Below are 21,202 nucleotides of genomic sequence, written 5' to 3'. Positions count from 1 at the left end.
GGACTCAGAGCTTTTCTGGGAAGAGTGGGTTATTCTTCAAATTTCATTACGACATATTGTTCGAACTCCAGAGAGACTGTGGCACAGTGGTTAGCACTGTTGCCTCACAGCGCCAGAGACCCGGGTTCAATTCCCGCCTCAGGCGACTGACTGTGTGGAGTTTGCACGTTCTCCCCGTGACTGCGTGGGTTTCCTCCAGGTGCTCCGGTTTCCTCCCACAGTCCAAAGATGTGCAGGTTCGGTGAATTGGCCATGCTAAATTGCACATAGTGTTAGGTATAGAGGTATGGGTGGGTTGCGCTTCGGCGGGTCGGTGTGGACTTGTTGGGCCGAAGGGCCTGTTTCCATACTGTAATCTAATCTGTAATCTGTGTGCAGTTTGCACATTCTCCTCGTATCTGCATGGGTTTCCTTCTAGATTTTTTTTAGATTTAGATTTTATTACTTACAGTGTGGAAACAGGCCCCATCAGCCCAACAAGTCTACACCGACCCTCCGAAGAGCAACCCACCCAGATCCATTCATTTACCCCTTCACCCTACACTACAGGCAATTTAGCATGGCTAATTCACCTAACCTGCACACTTTTGGACTGTGGGAGGAAACTGGAGCACCCGGAGGAAACCCATGCAGACACGGGGAGAATGTGCAAACTCCAAACAGTTGCCTGAGGCGGGAATTGAAGCCGCATCTCTGGTGCTGTGAGGCAGCAGCGCTAACCACTGTGCCACTGTGCCGCCCACTCTGGGTATTCCAGTTTCCTCCCACAGTCCAAAGATGTGCAGGGTAGGGAGATTGACCATGTTAAATTGCCCATTGCATCCAGGGATATATGGATTAGGTGGATTAGCCGATAATACAAGGTTACAGTGATGGGGTTGAGGGGTGTGTCTGGGGGCGATGCTGTTCAGAGGGTCAGTGTTGATTTGTTGGACCGAATGGCCTGTTTCCACACTGTTGGGATTCAGCCTAATTGAAGGAAAATGAAATGGTGCATCAACAGTACTGATTGAAAACAATCCCTTATGATGTTGACTCCAGCTGACCCCAGGGACTTGACCAGTTTTTACAGCTTCATAAGCCCAGACAGAAATACCACACTGACACCTAAGCTCTAAGTAGTAACCACGTCAAATCAAATCAAACTTTCAAGCTGCTGGTTTTTGCAGAAAAGGATCTGTACACAGTTGGGACTGAACCCTAAAGAAACGAAATGAATACAACTGAAATGACTGAGAATGAGCATCAATAGTCTTCTGGATACAAAGTACATCAAAGGTGTAGTTGGAGGGGGCAGGGGGGCGGGGAGGCATAGAGATAGCTGGCTGGCCATGATCTGTTTAAAACAACTGGCTCAATGAGTTGAAAGGCCTGCTATTAGTTCCTATGTTCCTATGAAATATTGTAAGTATTGTCAGATCTGACTCAGTAACGAATCTCACCTCTGACTTAAAGGTTGTGACTTCAAGCCTCACTCCATTGACATGAATATTTCAGTCCAGACCTGAGGGAATGCTGTACTATGTGGTGTACCGTCTTTCAGCTTAGTGAATCCAAATTTCCATCCACTCTCTGGCCAATGTAAAAGATTCCATGCTGCTGCTGAAGATAAGTAGCAGATTGATCCCTAAAATCTTAGTGAATATAGATTCTGCAGTTATTCACAAAATTAGATTATCCGGATATTATTATATTGCTAATTTTGGGATCTTGCTGTGCACACACATTTCCTACATTCCTACAATGGCAGCACACTATGAAAGCATTTCATTGGCTGAAAAATGTTTGCACACACCTTGAATTTATGCAAGTTGATATTTAAACAAAAATCTTTGTATCATCAGCAAAAATGATGGTGTGAAGTAGAAATTACAAACCCATTTATCGAGAAAATGTCTCAGCCCACAGTAAATTGTCTACAGAACTCTGACTGTATGATCCTGAGTTTTTCAGTGAATAGGAACACACCAGGCTGTTGATCAGATTGTTTCTTTATAAATATGACTTATAATAAACCAAATGTAGAGAATTGAAAGAACACAAACACATTGTTTCGCTCACATCAAAACAATAACTCAAGCTCTTTTTCATCTGGCCAACATCTTGGAAGAGTGTAAAGTAAAATTATGAATAGCTGAGGGAACTCAGATCTGTAGAGACTCACTCTGACTCCCTCATAAAAGGATAGCCTTCCTCCCAGACAGCAGGGTACAAGCATTACCTGTAGTTTTGATATTTCTTAATCAATTTGTTCAGAGTCGCTATTACTTAAATCCCAATCTCCAAGCTCAGAGGTATGGACATTATCACTGCAACACAACAGCCTCTTCCTCCCTGTGGTATTTGCATCACCAACTAAAGCAGGATCTGATTTTATCCTAGACACACTCCTGAGAGAGCTGGCTGGTGTTACTAACACACACCTACTCACTCACATCCAGGGAAACTCTCAGAATACCACATTCCTCTGTTAGGGACGAATCCAGAAAAAGGGTTGGAACATTAAAGTTAGAGCGAGGTTGTTCAGAGGTGATGTCAGTAAACACTTCTTCACAAGAAGGCTGAACAGGTGGGACTCACTGGAGTTTAGAAGAATGAGGGGGGATTTTATTGAAGCATATGGATTCTTAGCGGGGTTGACAGGGTAAAAGTTGAGAGGATGTTTCCCCTTATGGTAGAGCCTTGGAGCAGAGGTCATCGTGTCCGAATACAGGGATGCCAATCTCACAGGGTTGAGTCTATGAATGTTCTTGTCACAGACAGCTGTGGGGACAGAGTCCATGTGTATATTTAAGGCCTAAGTACAGAGACTCATTATCAAGAGTTACAGGGAAAGGGCAGGAAAGTAGATGTGAGGAATGTCAGATCAGTCATGATCCTAGTGAATGGCAGAGTAGACTCAAGGGACCAAACAGCCAGTTCACGTTCCTATTTCTTATGGTCTTAAAATGGGCCTAGATCCGGAACATTCTCACCACACAAATCAGTGGAGGCTGGGAGACAATTAGAAGTTTCAAAACTGAAATTATTAGGTTTACTGTCAGGCAGTGTTTGCTGATACTGCATTGCCACTATGCCTGCATGTGCACACGGTTCCAGAACAGACCAGTGGCTGAGGGAAATCAAAGGTGCTTCTCACATTCTCCCCCAAAATCCTTTTTCCACCCTCGATATCCTTCCATTCCCCTCTTCCCCCAACCTTCACCATTCCTCCAGTTCTCTCCAGTGTTTCCATGCCCACCCTCATCCCTGTCTTGCCAGGACTCCATCATCACTCAGCCTCCTAACCCCTCACCCGTATCCCCAGATCTCACCTTTACCCAGAGTGAGGTGGGGCAATCAGAACCCAGGAGGGGAAGGGGTTTGCAATCTGGATCTCGCAGACTGAAAATTTCGATGCTGGAGGGGGTGGAGAGATTCAGAGCAAGGGAAGGCAAATCAGGAAGTGGAACAGAACTAAGGACAGAGAGGGGTGGGAGATAAGGACCCGGGAAGCGGGTATAGCAGGGGTTGACACCAGGATATCAGACTGAGCTGGTGGAGTTAGATGTGGAAGACCTGGAGTGCAGAACATGCTCGGGGGGGTGATCTGACCAGTTTAAGTGACGGGGGTGGGGGGAGGGGGGTAAATTGATGGGGCATCTCCATCCAAATCTCCCCCCTCTTCCGGGTCCCAATCTCTCCCCTCCTGGAAATGCAATTTCCATCAAGCTTTATGCAGACACACAATGTTTAAAGCATATGCGTTGATGTCAGCGAACGCAGCCTTATTCTTAGAAAAGGGGATTAACATTTAGAGTCAAGGTAGGTAGATAGTGTAGCTATGGATCAACCATGTCCAAATGAATAATGAAAAACACTCAAGGGATTAATCCAGTTCCTACATTCCTTAAGTTATTCTTGAATGTTCTCTCCACTCTCGGCTCCAACAACAATCGGTCAGTGTTTTCCACTTTAACCTTCCGGCCCTGAATTCCCGGTCTCACACCCTCTCCATCACAAAGATCACCTGCTTCCTCCCATGTAACAATACCCATTTCCAACACAGCCCTGCCCCCACACCAGTTTAATTCCTGTTGAAATTCTCCTTCAGGCTGTTGCTGATTCTCAATTAGCCCATACCAATCCTCTGTCAGCTTCCCATCTTCCACTCTCCTCGGGTCAGCTCAAACACCCTGCCCTCTGACCTAACTCACACACCTATGACCCCTGTGCTCACTGGCCAACACTGGTTACCAGGCCCTCAGTGTCTCTAATTTAAAATTCTTATGTTAAAGGACAAATTATTCCTTGGCATCACCCCCTTCTAATCATTGTCACCTCCAGCCCAACTTCCCTCCAAGCCTTAACATTAATAGCCACACCCAGTCTCCACGCTTAAAAGCTGTTTTCTTAACCCACTCTGCATCTTCGTCTCTCTGTCCTCATTTAGGAGGGTCCTTCAATCCCAGGTCTTCACTATATATTTTTCATCCCCTCTTAATATTGCCTTCTCAGTCTCAGTGTTCATTTTTGCCTCATTACGTTGCTATAAAATACTTTGAGGTGTTTTACTACATAAAGTCAAAATTCAAAGAACACCAGGTTATAGTCATAGAAATGTACAGCATGGAAACAGACTCTTCGGTCCAACCCGTCCATGCCGACCAGATATCCCAACCCAATCTAGTCCCACCTGCCAGCACCCGACCCATATCCCTCCAAACCCTTCCTATTCATAAACCCATCCAAATGCCTTTTAAATGTTGCAATTGTACCAGCCTCCACCACTTCCTCTGGCAGCTCATTCCATACATGTACCACCCGCTGCATAAAAAAGTTGCCCCTTACGTGCCTTTTATATCTTTCCCCCTCACCCTAAACCTATGCCCTCTCGTTCTGGACTCCCCGACCCCATGGAAAAGACTTTGTCTATTTATCCTATCCATGCCCCTCATAATTTTGTAAACCTTTATAAGGTCACCCCTCAGCCTCTGACGCTCCAGGGAAAACAGCCCCAGCCTGTTCAGCCTCTCCCCATAGCTCAAATCCTCCAGCCATGGCAACATCCCTGTAAATCTTTTCTGAACCCTTTCAAGTTTCACAACATCTTTCCGATAGGAAGGAGACTAGAATTGCACTCAATATTCCAACAGTGGCCTAACCAACATCCTGTACAGCCGCAACATGACCTACCAACTCCTGTATGCAATACTCTGACCAATAAAGGAAAGCATACCAAATGCCTTCTTTACTATCCTATCTGTGACTCCACTTTCAAGGAGCTATGAACCTGCACTCCAAGGTCTCTTTGTTCAGCAACACTCCCCGGGACCATACCGTATACATCCTACTAAGATTTGCTTTCCCAAAATGCAGCACCTCGTATTTGTCTGAATTAAACTCCACCTGCCACTTCTCGGCCCATTGGCCCATCTGATCAAGATCCTGTTGTAATCTGAGGTAACCTTCTTCGCTGTCCACGACACCTCCAATTTTTGGTGTCATCTGCAAACTTACTAACTGTACCTCTTATGCTCATATTCAAATCATTTATGTGAATGACAAAAAATAGAGGGCCCAGTACCGATCCTTGTGGCACTCCACTGGTCACAGGCCTCCACTCTCTGAAAAACAACCCTCCACCACCACCCTCCGTCTTCTACCTTTGAGCCAGTTCTGTATCCAAATGGCTAGTTCTCCCCTTATTCCGTGAGATCTAACCTTGCTAACCAGTCTCCCATGGGGAACCTTGTCAAACCCCTTACTGAAGTCCATACAGATCACATCTACTGCTCTGCCCTCATCAATCCTCTTTGTTACTTCTTCAAAAAACTCAACCAAGTTTGTGAGACATGATTTCCCACACACAAAGCCGTGTTGACTATCCCTAATCAGTCCTTGCCTTTCCAAATACATATACATCCTGTCCCTCAGGATTCCCTCCAACAACTTGCCCACTACCGACATCAGGCTCACTGGTCTATAGTTGCCTGGCTTGTCCTTACCACCCTTCTTAAACAGTGGCACCACATCAGCCAACCTCCAGTCTTCCGGCACCTCACCTGTGACTATCGATGATACAAATATCTCAGGAAGAGGTCCAGCAATCACTTCTCGAGCTTCCCACAGAGTTCGAGAGTACACCTGATTAGGTCCTGGGGATTTATCCACCTTTATGCATTTCAAGATATCCAGCACTTCCTCCTCTGCAATATGGACATTTTGCAAGGTGTCATCATCTATTTCACTACTTTCTATATCTCCAACAGGTTTATGTGAAATTGCAAGCTTTTGGAGCTCAGCTCCTTCCTCAGGTGTGGTATAACGGAGAGGCATAAAATACAGTATTTATAAACAAAACGTTGACTACTGTAAAACTAGCTGCCTTTGGACTGTATCTTCTACCTCTCTATCAGGGACTATAACATAGTGTCGTTTGATTTTTAACCTTGTCCATTCCAGTTCAACTCTGGTATCTCCATATCCTTCCTAAATAGAGGGCAACTGTTGGCCTCTCACATTCCGTCCAATCCTCAAGATACTGTCCTAGAAGACAGCTTCTAGATATTGACTTGGCTTCACAGCTGAGACACATCCTGCCCTCCCAGCTGGGTTCACTGATGAAGAACAGGATTCCTGGCTGGTTCTCCTCCTCCATAGACCAGAGACACCGAAGTCAATTCCATTACCACCACAAGAATGGCTACTCCTCCCCGGGCCCTTATGTTGGTTGATCAGAAGCTGAAGTCTTTCTAACCACTGATATCTGATTGTCTTCTTGGTCCGAGTGAGAGTCAGTGAGTGACTTAGTCATAGAGTCATAGAAATGTACAGCATGGAAATAGACCCTTCGGTCCAACCCGTCCATGCCGACCAGATATCCCAACCCAATCTAGTCCCACCTGCCAGCACCCGGCTCATATCCCTCCAAACCCTTCCTATTCATTTACACATCCAAATGCCTCTTAAACATTGCAATTGTACCAGATCCACCACATCCTCTGGCAGCTCATTCTATTCATGTACTACCCACTGCATGAAAAAGTTGCCCCTTGGGTCTCTTTTATATCTTTCCCCTCTCACCCTAAACCTATTCCTTCTAGTTCTGGACTCCCCAACCCCAGGGAAAAGACTTTGTCTATTTATCCTATCCATGCCCCTCATAATTTTGAAACCTCTATAAGGTCACCTCTCAGCCTCCGACGCTCCAGGGAAAACAGCCCCAACCTGTTCAGCCTCTTCCTGTAGCTCAGATCCTCCAACCCTGGCAACATCCTTGTAAATCTTTTCTGAACCCTTTCAAGTTTCACAACATCCTTCTGATAGGAAGGAGACCAAAACTGCACACAATATTCCAACAGTGGCCTCACCAACGTCCTGTACAGCCGCAACATGACCTCCCAACTCCTGTACTCAATACTCTGACCAATAAAGGAAAGCATACCAAATGCCTTCTTCACTATCCTATCTACCTGCGACTCCACTTTCAAGGAGCTATGAACCTGCACTCCAAGGTCTCTTTGTTCAGCAACACTCCCTATGACCTTACCATTAAGTGTATAAGTCCTGCTAAGATTTGCTTGCCCAAAATGCAGCACCTCACATTTATCTGAATTAAACTCCATCTGCCACTTATCAGCCCATTGGCCCATCTGGTCCAGATCCTGTTGTAATCTGAGGTAACCCTCTTTGCTGTCCACTACACCTCCAATTTCAGTGCCATCTGCAAACTTACTGACTGTACCTCTTATTTGTACCTGATACTACTGTGAAAAAATGCTCAGTTTGTTCAGGAGCTTCTATGTATATTGATATCTTCTCTTGGTGTTTGGTGATCAGCTCAAAGGATAAAGCGGTCTTCTTTAAACATTTGGACTAATGTTGGGAGAGGTTTCAGAGAGTTATTCGGAACATCATTGGAAGGTAAACAACACAGACAATTCTCACTGAAATAGAATCAAGTGACTTGGCTCCAATTCTGTGTGGTGTGTGAGAAAGGAGGGGAAACAATCCTGATACATATCACAGTAGAAGGGTTTACCTCCTGTGTGTCTCATTGATGTTTCAGGAAGTCTGGCAACAACGTGGAGGCTTTATTATAGAACATAGACGGGAAACATTTCTCCCCTGTTTGAGTGCATAGATGGACCCGGAGATACGCTGACTTTGTGAAAGTCTTGTCACACACCTCATACTTGAATGGTTTCACTCCGAAATCTGGACCCAATGATGCTTGAGGTGACCAGAAGACTGAGTGAAAATCTTACCACAAAGATCACAGTGGATGTGTTTATCCAAGTGTCACTTTGCCCATATCCCAGATGGGTCAAAGATGTTCCAAATGCTTTTGCACAAGAATCTCAGACCAGAAGATAACTCCCCCGTGTGGATCCTCTGCAGCAATGACCTTTTTAATTTTTTAAAATGTATTTATGGGATGAGGGTGTTGGCAAGATTTGAGAAGATTTGTAGCTCAGGTCGAGGTTCGTTCGCTGAGCTGGAAGGTTCGGTTTCAGACGGTTCATCACCATACTAGATAACATTATCATTGAGACTCCGGGTGAAGCACTGGTGGTATCGCCCACTTTTTATTTATGCGTTTAGATTTCCTTGGGTTGGTGATGTCATCTCCTGTGGTGATGTCATTTCCTGATCTTTTTCTCTGGGGGTGGTAAATGGGATCCAAATCAATGTATTTGTTGATAGAGTTCCAGTTGGATAAAGTCCGGAACTCTATCAATAAACACATTGGCTTGGATCTCATTTACCACCTCCTAAGAAAATGATCAGGAAATGACATCACCACAGGAGATGACATCACGAACCCAAGGAAACCTACATGCATAAATAAAAACTGGGCCATACCACCAGTGCTTCATCCGGAGGATCCCTGATGATGTTTCCTAGTATGGTGACAAAACATCTGAAAATTAACCTTCCAGCTCAGTGAGCAAACCTACATCGGGATGAGGGTTTCATTGGCTAGGCCAACATTTGTTGTCTATGGGTAGCACGGTGGCTCAGTGGTTAGCATTGCTGCCTCACAGCACCAGGGACCCAGGTTCAATTCCAGCCTTGGGCAACTGTCGGTGTGGAGTTTGCACATTCTCCCTGTGTCTGTGTGGGTTTCCTCCGGGTGCTCCGGTTTCCTCCCACAGTCCAAAGATGTGCAGGTTAGGTGAATTGGCCATTCTAAATTGACCATAGTGTTAGGTGTATTCGTTAGAGGGAAATGGGTCTGGGTGGGTTGCTCTTTGGAGGATCGGTGTGGACTTGTTGGGTCTGTTTCCACACTGTAGGGAATTTAATCTAATCTATCCTTAATTGTCTAGTGGGCGGTTACGACTCAACCACATTCCTGTGGGTCTGGAGTCACATGTCAACCGGACCAGGTAAGGGTGACAGTTTCCTTCAATAAAGCACATTAGTGAACCAGATGGATTTTTCCCAGCAGTCAACATTGACTTTGTAGTCAATATTAGATTCTTAATTCCAGATTTTTATTGAATTCAAATTCCACCATCTGTCATGGTGGGTTTTAAATCCAGGCCCCCAGAACATTAGCTGGGTTTCTAGATTAACAGTCCAGCGATAATTTCACTAGGCCATTGCCTCCCATAAGGGAAGATTCGCAGCATACTCAGCCATGATCATCTACTCCTCTGTGTGAACACGCTGGAGTCCGCGGTCTGTTGATGAGTAAGAGAATGACTTGTCACATTTGAATTGCTTTTCCCGTGTGGATCCGCTGGTGATTTGGGAGAACAGAGGAGCGGGTGAAAACCTTGTCACAAATATTGCACCTGAATGGTTTCTCATCTGTGTGAATGTACTGGTACACACGCAGGTGTGACTACTTCAGGAAAGATTCTTCTCACACGTCACATCCAAACGGCGTTTCTCCAACGTGACTGTGTCGGTGATTCCCGAGTGTTGATGCCAGTGTGAAAGCCTTGTCACACACCTCGCACTTAAAGGGTTTCTCTCCTGTGTGAATCCTCTGATGCAGCAAAAGCTGTGATGACCTCGAGAAGGATTTGTCACATACCTCACACACGAACGGCTTCTCCCCGGTGTGAATGCGTTGGTGGGTGCGCAGCGTTGATGATCTTGCGAATGATCTGTCACACACCTCACACGTGAATGGCTTCTCACCTGTGTGAAGGCGGTAGTGACCCACAAGAGCCGATGACTGTGCAAAGTCCCTGTTACACACTTTACACTTGAATGGTCTTTCCCCTGTGTGCATGCGTTGATGGACACGAAGGTTCCCAGACTTCAAAAAGGATTGGTTACAAACTACGCACTTGAAAGGTCTCTCCCCTGTGTGAATTCTCTGGTGTATCAGGAGATTGGATGCTTTCACAAAAGCTTGATTGCAAACCTCACATTTGAATGGCTTCTCCCCTGTATGAGTGCGTTGATGTGCAAGGAAGTTCGATGATGTCGAGAATGATTTATCACACACCTCGCAAGTGAATGGCTTCTCTCCTGTGTGAATGCGTCGGTGATTCATGAGGCTTGATAGTTCTGTGAATCCTCTGTTACAAACCTCACATTTGAATGGTTTCTCCCCAGTATGAGTGCGTTGGTGTGCAAGGAGATTTGATAACCTCGAGAATGATTTGTCACACACCTCACACATGAACGGTTTCTCTCCTGTGTGAATACGTCGGTGATTCACAAGGCTTGATAGTTCTGAGAATCCTCTGTTACACACCTCACATGTGAATGGTTTCTCTCCAGTGTGACTGCGTTGGTGTCTGCGGAGGTACGATGACTGGACAAATGATTTTTTGCATTCCCCACACTCAAATGGTTTCTCTCCTGTGTGAATGCGTTGATGGATGCGAAAGTAAGATGAATGGGAGAACGATTTATTACACACCTCACACTTAAATGGTTTTCCTTCCATGTTGCTGTCCTTGTATGAATAACGGAGGCAGCTTGACTGGTCAGAGATCTGATGAGCCTGTGGAGTCTTCCTCACGTAACTCACACTTGAACAGCTTCTCACATGCAGGAGTGAGCCAGTGGTTCATGAGGTTCGATGAATGACTGAAGCTCTCTCCACACTTGAAGTCACTCACACTTCTACTCAGCCTGACCCTGACAGATCACCCACAGCCCAACCTTCAGAAAGCTTGGTTCTGATGGAAGGCTGCTCACCATGACCAGTTTCAGATCTGATGATGTGTCAAAGTCCCCCGACCTTTCAGATTTCTAGATGATGTTTCACTGCCCAGCCTTCTGTGTTGGGCAATGCTATGAAGGAACTGAATGTCTTTCCACAGTTGTTCCTTAGGTAGTGGTCAGTATCTATCGGCTTTGCAGCTGTTCCTTGGGTGATGATCAACATCTGTTTGCAAGGTCTATCCTGTCCTTCTTCTGTGGTGTAGCACAGTACAAATCATCTGTAAAACATGAAAAGGAAACATGATTTCCTTCAACTCCTTCTCCCCCTTTGCTGAAGGGCCTGCCACTGGATAGTTGACCACGGCAGACAATGTGGCTACTTTGTTTCCTCAGCCCAGACTGCATCTTCCTAGATGCCACGAGGACAATGGAAGAGACAGTTGGACAGACTGTAAAACGGGGCTCTCAATTCATTATGATCGTGTGTCATACTGGCAAAGACCAGTTTCACCTTTTTAGTTTAAAAAACACTCAGGAGAAAGACAGTCTAATGCAGATTTAGAAATTTCTCCTTTGTTTCCCAATATTATTTGAAGTGAACACACTGGGCAGGAAGTGCCGAGACGCTGAGGATAAAATTGCTTCAGTGTAACGGATTCAAAGATTCTACTTTAACTCGGGAAAGTAGACATACTGCACACTTTTAGCTGGAATTTGGTGTGTGCAATCTATCAGGTGCAGCACTAGGAAAACAAACAAATGCGAACCCAAACTTTGGATACATCTGAGGCTTTCAGGTAAAATCTTTCAATATATTCAACAATTATGTATGGTGCCTTAAAAACACAGCAGGTCAGGCAGCATCCGAGGAACAGGAGAATCGATATTTCAGGCATAAGCTCTTCTTCAGGGAAGGATATTTGCTTACATGTGAATCCAGATCCACGGTGGTTAGTTAATTCTTAACTGCCCTATGAGCAACAAATGATGCCCTAATGAGTGACATCCACATTCTGTGAATGAAAAAAGAAAATTGGATGCAAGGAGCTGAGCGAAAATATATAAACACACATCTTTTTTCTCTTTTCTAATGAGATGGTAGAGATTGGGTGGTTGGAGGACTTAGCAGGATTTGAAAAGACAGGAACCATTTGGATCCTACACACACAAACAGAACAGTTCCACCCTAAATGCAGCTAAGAAGGAAGTTCTAGGAAATGTCTCCAGAGAAAATAAACACTCCACAGGAGAATAACCAGCTCTCAACACACATATAACCGAACAATTGGAAATCAGTAAGATTCCTCAGACAAGCTGCACCTCCCAGATAATGACACCTCACCTTATCATATTCAGGAATGAGCCATCAACAAAACTCAGCCTGGAAATCAGAGGGAAATATCCAACACACAGCTCCAGTCAAACAGTTCAGCACAAAGCACCGAGTAAACAGCTCTCTCAGCTGGATCTTCTCACACAGCATAAGGGACATTTCCACCCCTGATTACCCACAGGATAGTCAGACTGCCTGAAGATTGGTGTGGATATTATGGGATACAATTTGTATAAAAGCTGCTCCTTCACTCACCATCTCCTCACTTGGTTTTCAGTCCCTATAGGAAGTGAACCAGCTCTGGAAGAGGAAGAGGAGACAATGGGCAGAGTGGGTGGGCTCTCTGATTGACGTCTCTCACAGTCAATACAAATATTTCTGCAGCAACTTTTTGACTGCAAAAATATGCGTAATACAAATCTTACACAGGTGCTAGGGAAGTTCTCTATAGTCTTTGCATATCAAGAAAGACAAACCGTTGATCTGATATCCCTTGCAGTTGCAAAAGCCAAAGGCATTTCTTTCTTCTGCTGAATTCAAAATGTGTAGCGTTGGGAGAGCACAGCAGGTCCAGCAGTATCCGAGGAACAGGAGAATCGACTTTCCAGGCATAAGCCCTTCATCAGGAAAATTGAAGGACAGGGGCACTTCATCAGAAATGTGGAAGGAGAGGGAGCTTAGAGATAAATAGAGGGGTGGGGTTGGGGGAAGGTAGATATGAAGGTGATGGATACATACAGGTGAGGAATAATTGTGATAGGTCAGCGGGGAGGGTGGAGCGGGAAGGAAGATGGGCAGGTCAAGAGAACTGTGCTGAGTTGAATGGTTGGTTCTGGGATGAGGTGGGAGAAAGAGAGATTTGGAAACTAGTAAAGATGCCGTTGATACCGTATGGTTTTGGGTCCCAAGGCAGAAGATGAAGCCAGGTGGCTTTGATTTGGCGATGGAGGAGACCCACAACTTCCCCACCTTTTCAAACGCTTCATTGATTACTGTATTGGTGCCTCCACATGCTGCCATGAGGAGGTTGAACAGTTCACCAACTTAATAAACACCTTCTACCCTGGCCTCAAGTTCACATGGACATTCTCCAACACCTCCCTCCCCTTCCTGGACCTCTCCATCTCCATCAACCAAGTCAACACCGATATCTACTGCAAACCCACCGACTCCACAGCTACCTTGACTATATGTCCTCCCAACCTACCCCCCCTCTAAAAACATAGTCCCCTACTCCCAATTCCTCTGCCTCCACCGTACCTAATCCCAGGAGGAGCAATTCCAGTCAAAGACATCCCAGATGGCCTCCTATTTCAAGAACTGCAATTTCACCTCTCACGTGATCAACAATGCCCTCCAGCGCATCTTCTCCAATTCCAGCTCCTCTACCCTTGAGCCCCCCCACCCCGCAACCGCAAGAAGGATAGAACCCTCCCAGTCCTCACCTTCCACCCCATAAATCTCCGGATACAGTGCATTATCCTCCATCATTTCTGCCACCTACAGTCAGATCTCACCACCAAATATATATTTCCCTCCCCACCCTATCTGCATTCCGCAGAGGCCACTCCCTCCGTGATTCCCACATTAGGTCCATGCCCACCCCATCCCCACCAATTAATTCTCCACACCCTGCACCTTCCCTTGCCGTCAAATGAGGTGTAAAACCTGCACCCAACACCTACCCCTCACCACCACCCAAAGTATCCTTCCACAGCTAGCAGAGATTTTCCTGCACATCCACCAACCTCATCTGCTGCGCCTGTTGCTCTCGATGTGGTGCTAGGGAGACAGGACACCAACTCGTGGATCGGTTCAGGGAACATCTCTGGGATACACATGCCCAACAACCCCATTGTCCTTTGGCTGACCACTTTGACTCACCATCCCACTCCCCCAAGCTCATGCAAGTCCTAGGCCTCCTCCACCGTCAAATGAAAGCCATCCGCCAAACAGGAGGAAGAATGCCTCATCTTCTGCCTTGGGACTCTACAACCACATGGCATCAACATTGATTTCACCAGTTTCCAAATCTCCCCTCTCCCTACCTCATCCCAAATCCATCCCTCCATCCTCTTGACCTGTCCATCTTCTTTCTCACCTATCTCCACCAGCACCTCCAACCTTCACCTACCTATCACCTTCCTACCCAACTTCCCCCCAGCCCCACCCTCACACCTCTATTTATCTCTCAGCCCCTTCCCCCTCCACATTCCTGATGAAGGACTTATGCCCGAAACGTCAACTCTCCTCCTCAGATACTGCATGACCTGCTGTGCTTGACTCTCCAGTATCTGCAGTCCTCAAGTTTTCCGTGTTACTTATGCAGGATACTATTTACATATATTTGAGACAATGAAATGGTCTGACAATTGAACAGACCGCAAGTATACTTTCACAGAAAGACCTCAGACTTTCCCCACTGCACCTTGGCAGCAGCTGCCCCAAGCTTTTGTGCATCCCTCAGCACGCAATCCTGGACCTTGGAACATGCCAGTTCGCAATACATGATTGAGGTCAACTCCTTGCTCTGGAAGACCAACACATTTCGGGTAGAACAAAGAACATCTTTCACTGAGTTGATCGTCTTTCAAGCACTATCGATGTTTGTCCCAGATTCGTGCATCACGGAGCTGCTCAGGTGAACCTCAAGAGAAACCACTGCATCTCCCTCCACACCTTCATTGCAATGGTATGTTCCAGAAGGAGATGTGACCCAGTCGTTAACTCCCCCGTCCACTCCCCCAACCCACCCCACAGCCACTTTGAGGGCAGCACACAGAGGCACAGAGGGTCTGGGTACACATGAAAGGATTCGCAGGTAGTGCCCCTCTCACCACCAGCCACTGTCTTGGTGCTTGTTGAAACTTCTGACAATGAGGCCTATTCTGGCTCTGGGCCTAGCTGTTCAGGCCCTGAGCTATCCGGCCACAAACTACTCTCTCAACCTGTCCTCCTGCCACCTTCAGTATTTTAGCATAGTTACACTGAGGTCCCTCTACTATTGCATCCTTTTAGAATTGTACCATTATGAAGTCATAGAGATGTACAGCATGGAAAAAGGCCCTTCAGTCCAACTCATTCATACCAACCCAGGTATCCTAAATTAATCTAATCCCATTTGCCAGCATTCGGCCCATATCCCTATAAACCCTTCTTGTTCAAGTGCCCATCCAGGTGCCCTTTAAAATGTAGTAATTGCACCAGCCTCCACCACTTCCTCTGGGAGCTCATTTCATCACATACCACCCTCTGCGTGAAAAGGGTGCTCCTTACGTGCCTTTTAAATCTTTCCCCTCTCACCTTAACCCTGTGCCCTTTAGCTATGGATGCTGCCTGACCTGCTGCGCTTTTCCAGCAACACATTTTCAGCTCTGATCTCCAGCATCTGCAGACCTCACTTTCTCCTCTGAGATGTGAAGGCTCAGTTAATTCACTTGAGAGTTACAAGTTAGCTAGGAAAGACCTAAAGAGAGCGCTTTTCCAGCAACACATTTTCAGCCCTTCACATCTCATCCTAACATAAGCCTTCTTCTTCCTCTTGACAAGATTCAACTTCCTTAGTGAGCCACGGCTCCCATGCTCAACAACTTCCTCCCTGCCTGACAGGTACATACTTACCAAGGACATGCAGTAGATGTTCCTTGAATAAGATCCGCATTTCAATTGTGCCCATCCCCTGCAGTTTCCTTCCCCATCCTATGTATCCTAAATCTTTGCATTGTAATTGCCTTTCCCCAGGTATAACGTTTGCCCTGCAGTTTATAGCTATTCCATTACTAAAGTAAACATAACCAAATTATTGTCACTATCACCAAAGTGCTCACTTACCTCCAAATCTAACACCTGGCTGGGTTTGAAAGCTTGTGGCTCCAAATAAATCTGTTGGACTATAACCTTGTATTGTGTGAATTTTAACTTTATCCATCCAAAATGGGTGATGATGTCATCATGTGATTAGACTCTTAAAGTGACAGTGCAATGTAATTACAAAATACACCACAGCAGCCAGGCCAGCCTCCTTGATTTCATGGGCAACACTGACGTTTACTCCCCAAAATTCAAAAGTATTTTCATGTTATGCCAGCACTCTGGGAAATGCTGACATTTTGCCATATGATTACACAGTTCATGGAGCTGCTCATTGTACCACAGGCAGAACACTGTCTGGGCAAACCTTGCTTTCCTCTGGCTTTGAACATGCTCCTTTTATCAATTCCAATCTCTTCTGTCTATAGTTCATTATTTTAAAACAATGAATTGCGGGTCAAATCCCAGTACTTGAGAATTTCTACTTGTGAGAATAACTCCTGCTCGATAAATGCCTGTTCACCTGGTCCAACCTCTATCTGTCCCACATTTATTGCGAAGGATGACATTGCTGATATTTTAGCTTCAGCACAAATGTTGTAGAGGAAACTACCATCAGGACTGGCCTGGACTATTTTCCTTTGTTCAGCGTGACACTTTGCCTCGACATAGTTGAGATGTTCTTCCAAATGTTTCATCCAGCAACTCAACTGATTGTGAAGCTGTGTTTCTAGTTTGGATTTCCCACTTTCTTGGCTTTTGCTGTTTTCATTTGTTCAGACATGATTGTCACTGGGATTTGCTATAAATAACCTTTACTGACGTACCCAAAGCAAATCTCATCAGAACCAGCTGAAACACAGAGGAACTAATATGAACTCAGATCTCTTTGTTCAGCTCACCACTGATGATCAGCCCTCCAGAAGCCATTTTCACCGAAGCAGTGCTACTCCTGGAAGGCTCAGGGTTATGAAAGATTGTCTAAGGTTGGGAATATGGTATCAAATAACAGAATGTGAGAGGATTATAATTTTGAGAAGCATTGTGATGAGGTGAGCATTTCCAGATGCTCAGTCTATCCAAGAGAAAGAGTTGACATTGATACAGGACAGATCAAAGATGGTGAGTGAGAGAGATATCCAGAAAAAACTCATTCAATAATGGTCAGGAATATGAACTGACAGTTGGAAAAATTAGAGAAAGCCTCTTCCTTTGACAGGTTTGGGAAGCCGTGATATGTTTTTTTAAATTTCAAAAATATACTTTATTCATAAAATAATTTGATGGTCTGTACAGTTGGTCATGCCATACATACGTAAACATTTACATACAGAGATCAGAATTTATCATTTGTATATACAGGTCTGTACATTTATCAATCATTTCTCCATATATTTAGCTGAGGCGTCAGCGGAGCCCAAATGACTGCGTGGGCCCCCTGTTCTTGGTAGGCAGATGTTACACGGTGGTCTTTCCCCATCGCGCTTTGGCGGCAGCTGCCCCAAGCTTCAGCGCATCCCTCAACACGTAGTCCTGGACCTCGGAATGTGCCAGTCTGCAACACTCAGTCGGAGTCAACTCCTTCAGCTGGAAGATCAACAGATTTCGGACCGCCCAGAGAGCGTCCTTCACCGAGTTGATGATCCTCCAGGCACAGTTGATGTTCGTCTCGGTGTGCGTCCCGGGGAACAGACCGTAGAGCATGGAGTCCCACGTCACGCGCTGCTCGGGACGAACTTCGACAAACACCACTGCATTCCTCTCCAGACTTCTTCTGCATAGGCACATTCCAGAAAGAGGTGTGTGACAGTCTCGTCCCTCCCCACAGCCGCTTCGAGGGCAGCGTGCGATGCGGCTGAGAGTCCGGTCGTGCATAAAGGATCTCACAGGCCATGTCTTGGTGCTTGTTGGAAAGTTCTGGCGATGAGGCATTCTGCCAAATGGCTTTGACAGTCTGCTCAGGGAACTGCACAGGGATCCGCCCTCTCCTTTTCCTGTAGGGTTACTAGGACACTATGTGCTGACCACTTCCTGATGGACTTGTGGTCAAAGGTGCTTTTCTTCATAAACTTCTCCTCGAAGGACAGGTGATACGGAATGGTCCAACTATTCGGAGCATTCCGCAGCAGCAAGGCCAGGCCCATCCTTCGCAACACCGGGGACAGGTAGAACCTCAGTGCGTAGTGACACTTGGTGTTTGCGTACCGGGGATCCACGCACAGCTTGATGCAGCCACACACAAACGTGGCCATCAGGGTGAGGGTGGCATTGGGTGTATTTTTTTCCCGTTGCCTAGATCTTTATACATTGAGTCCCTTCGGACCCAGTCCATCCTTGACCTCCATATAAATTGGAACTTGGCCCAGGTGACTGCAGCGGCACAGGTTCTGGGAATATCCAAACCTGTGCCACATATAACAGAAATGACATTGCCTCACACCTGATGACCAGGTTTTTTCCTGCGATGGAGAGCGACCATAGCTTCCATCTGCCCAGTTTCTGCCTTACTTTGCTGATATGCTCCTCCCAAGACTTGGCGCACGCCCCAGCACCCCCCGAACCAAATGCCCAGCACCTTCAGGTGGTCGGTCCTGACTGAGAAGGGGATCGAGGATTGGTCGGCCCAGTTCCCGAAGAGCATGGCCTCGCTCTTGCCTCGGTTTGCCTTGGCCCCCGAGGCTTGTTCGAACTGGTCACATATGCACATGAGTCTGCGCATGGACAGTGGATCCGACCAGAAAACGGCGACGTCATCCATGTACAGGGAGGCCTTAACCTGCAGGCCCCCGCTGCCAGGAATAGTCAACCCTCTCAGGCTCGCATCCTTCCTGATGGACTCGGCAAATGGCTCTATGCAGCACACGAACAAGGCAGGAGAGAGAGGGCAGCCCTGCCTGACTCCAGATCTGACTGGGAAGCTTTCTGATTCCCACCCATTGATTGAGACTGCACTGACAATGTTGGTGTAGAGCAGTCTGATCCAATTGCAGATTCCCTCCCCAAAGCCCATTTTGGAGAGAACATCTCTCATATACCTGTGTGTTATCCTGTCAAAGGCTTTCTCCTGGTCCAGGCTGATCAGGCAGGTGTCCAACCCTCTGTCCTGCACGTAGACGATCGTATCCCTGAGGAGTGCGAGACTCTCAGCGATCTTCCTGCCCGGCACAGCACAGGTGTGGTCAGGGTGAATCACCGACTCCAGAGCAGACCTGACCCGGTTGGCGATTACCTTTGACAGAATTTTGTAATCTGCATTCAACAGTGAGATTGGTTTCCAATTTTTGAGTTCCACCCTCTCCCCCTTCCGCTTGTAGACGAGGGTGATGATGCCTTTCCTCATAGATTCACTCATGGTACATGCCCGAAGCATACTGACATATACCTCCAGCAGGTCCTGGCCAATCAACTCCCACAGAGCGGAATAGAGCTCGACCGGTAAGCCGTCGCTTCCGGGAGTTTTATTCTTTTCGAAGGACTCGAGGGCCTTGGTCAGCTCGTCCAGTGATAGCGGCTGGTCCAACCTCTCACGTGTTCTGTCGTCTAAGACCTCCGTGATAGAGGAGAGGAACGACTGGGAGGCCGCGCTGTCGGTTGGCTTCGCGTCATACAGACTGGCATAGAAGGATTTACTGATCCTCATGACGTCAGCCTGAGATGACGTTATCGAGCCATCTTCTTTCTTCAGGCTGCTGAGCACAGAGCACTCTTTGTGCACTTTCTGGAAGAAGAAACGTGAGCACGTCTCGTCCTGCTCCACCGAGCAGACCCTGGACCGGAAGATTATCTTGGAGGCCTCCGAGGCAAAGAGCGAGGCTTGCTGGCCCTTCACCTTCTTGAGGTCCTCCGGACATCCACCCCCATCGTCTGCAGCAGGGGCAGGTTCTGCATACTTTCCTGGGGCTGGGACAGTTTTCCCCGCCTCTCTCTCGCTTCCTGAACACCTCTGAGGATGAAAAACCTCTTGTAATCCGCATTCAACAGTGTGGTGATTTTACTGTATCATCTGTAAAGAGCTGTGGAGTCATAAACTAAGCAAGGGTCTGGGTAAGGGCTTCCGCTCTCCCCTCACTGTGGAGCTCATGTCCCTGAAATACTGGGGTGAAATCCTCAGACTACATGGTGAGGAGAGGAATGGGCAATGATAGCAGCAGAGCAGAGCATAGATCACTGTATTAATACCAAACACTGCTTTTAGTATGAAGGATCTCAGCTGATTGTGCAAATCCACCTGTTCCCATTCCACACTGGATCCTACAGCTCATGTGGAGCAGCTACCTCTGTGCTGGGAGCATATTGAACTCAAAGCTGCACCTCAAAAACAAATATTTGCAATCACAGAACTCACAAACCTTCAGAAAATACTTATTCAGTTTCAGTCAGACAAACTCCTCAAATGGTGGATCCTTTTCCTCACCATCTCCTGCTCCCTGGGCTCTGTTTCTTCCTGCATTTCATGGGGCGAGCTCTCAGCCTATCACAATAGCTGCATCAAGTGGAATCAAGTAGCAGTTGAAATGAAGCCACATGAGGCATCACAGTTTCATGAAGGATTGGTGTGGAAACAGAAAAGCCTCCTGCATATCATATGCGTCGAGTTAATCACCAGTAAATGGTGGCTGTTGGACTGGTGTGGGCATCATAGGAGCATGGTTCATGACCTGAGGATATCTGCATATGTACAATGAGATTTACAAAGTGGGTAACTGATAAAACTGTTGCTGTGAGGATTGGGATGGATTTTAAATAAGCAATGACATGGTCATAGAGTCATTCTGCACCAAAACAGACCTTTTGGCCCAACAGCCCATGCTGAACATAATCCCAAACTAAACTAGTCCCACTTGCCTGCCCCTGCCCCATATCCCTCCAAACCTTACCTATTCATGTACTTATCCAAATGTCTTTTAAACATTGTAATTGGACCCACATCCACCACTTCCT

General features: G+C 46.5%; 1 protein-coding gene across 1 annotated transcript; it reads right to left on the bottom strand.

The window, feature by feature from the left end:
• Positions 1–9,442: 9,442 nt before the first annotated feature.
• Positions 9,443–12,683, bottom strand: LOC122541603 (uncharacterized). The gene is made up of 2 exons (XM_087979742.1): positions 12,461–12,683; positions 9,443–11,396 (listed from the first exon to the last, which is right to left on the bottom strand). The coding sequence occupies exon 2, from the start codon at positions 10,895–10,897 to the stop codon at positions 9,857–9,859; it is 1,041 nt and encodes a 346-aa protein (XP_087835868.1). The 5' UTR covers positions 10,898–11,396; positions 12,461–12,683; the 3' UTR covers positions 9,443–9,856.
• Positions 12,684–21,202: the final 8,519 nt, after the last annotated feature.

This window comes from Chiloscyllium plagiosum, unplaced genomic scaffold (genome assembly GCF_037043375.1).
Source record: "Chiloscyllium plagiosum isolate Xiang-an unplaced genomic scaffold, Cpla_swu_hap1 HiC_scaffold_35, whole genome shotgun sequence".
Lineage (NCBI taxonomy): Eukaryota > Metazoa > Chordata > Chondrichthyes > Orectolobiformes > Hemiscylliidae > Chiloscyllium > Chiloscyllium plagiosum.
This window is presented reverse-complemented; position numbering and strand designations above follow the sequence as displayed.

What these genes read in the sequence shown, in the direction of transcription:
- LOC122541603 (XM_087979742.1), bottom strand. Translation starts at nt 10,897, where the DNA reads ATGGAAGGAAAACCATTTAAGTGTGAGGTGTGTAATAAATCGTTCTCC.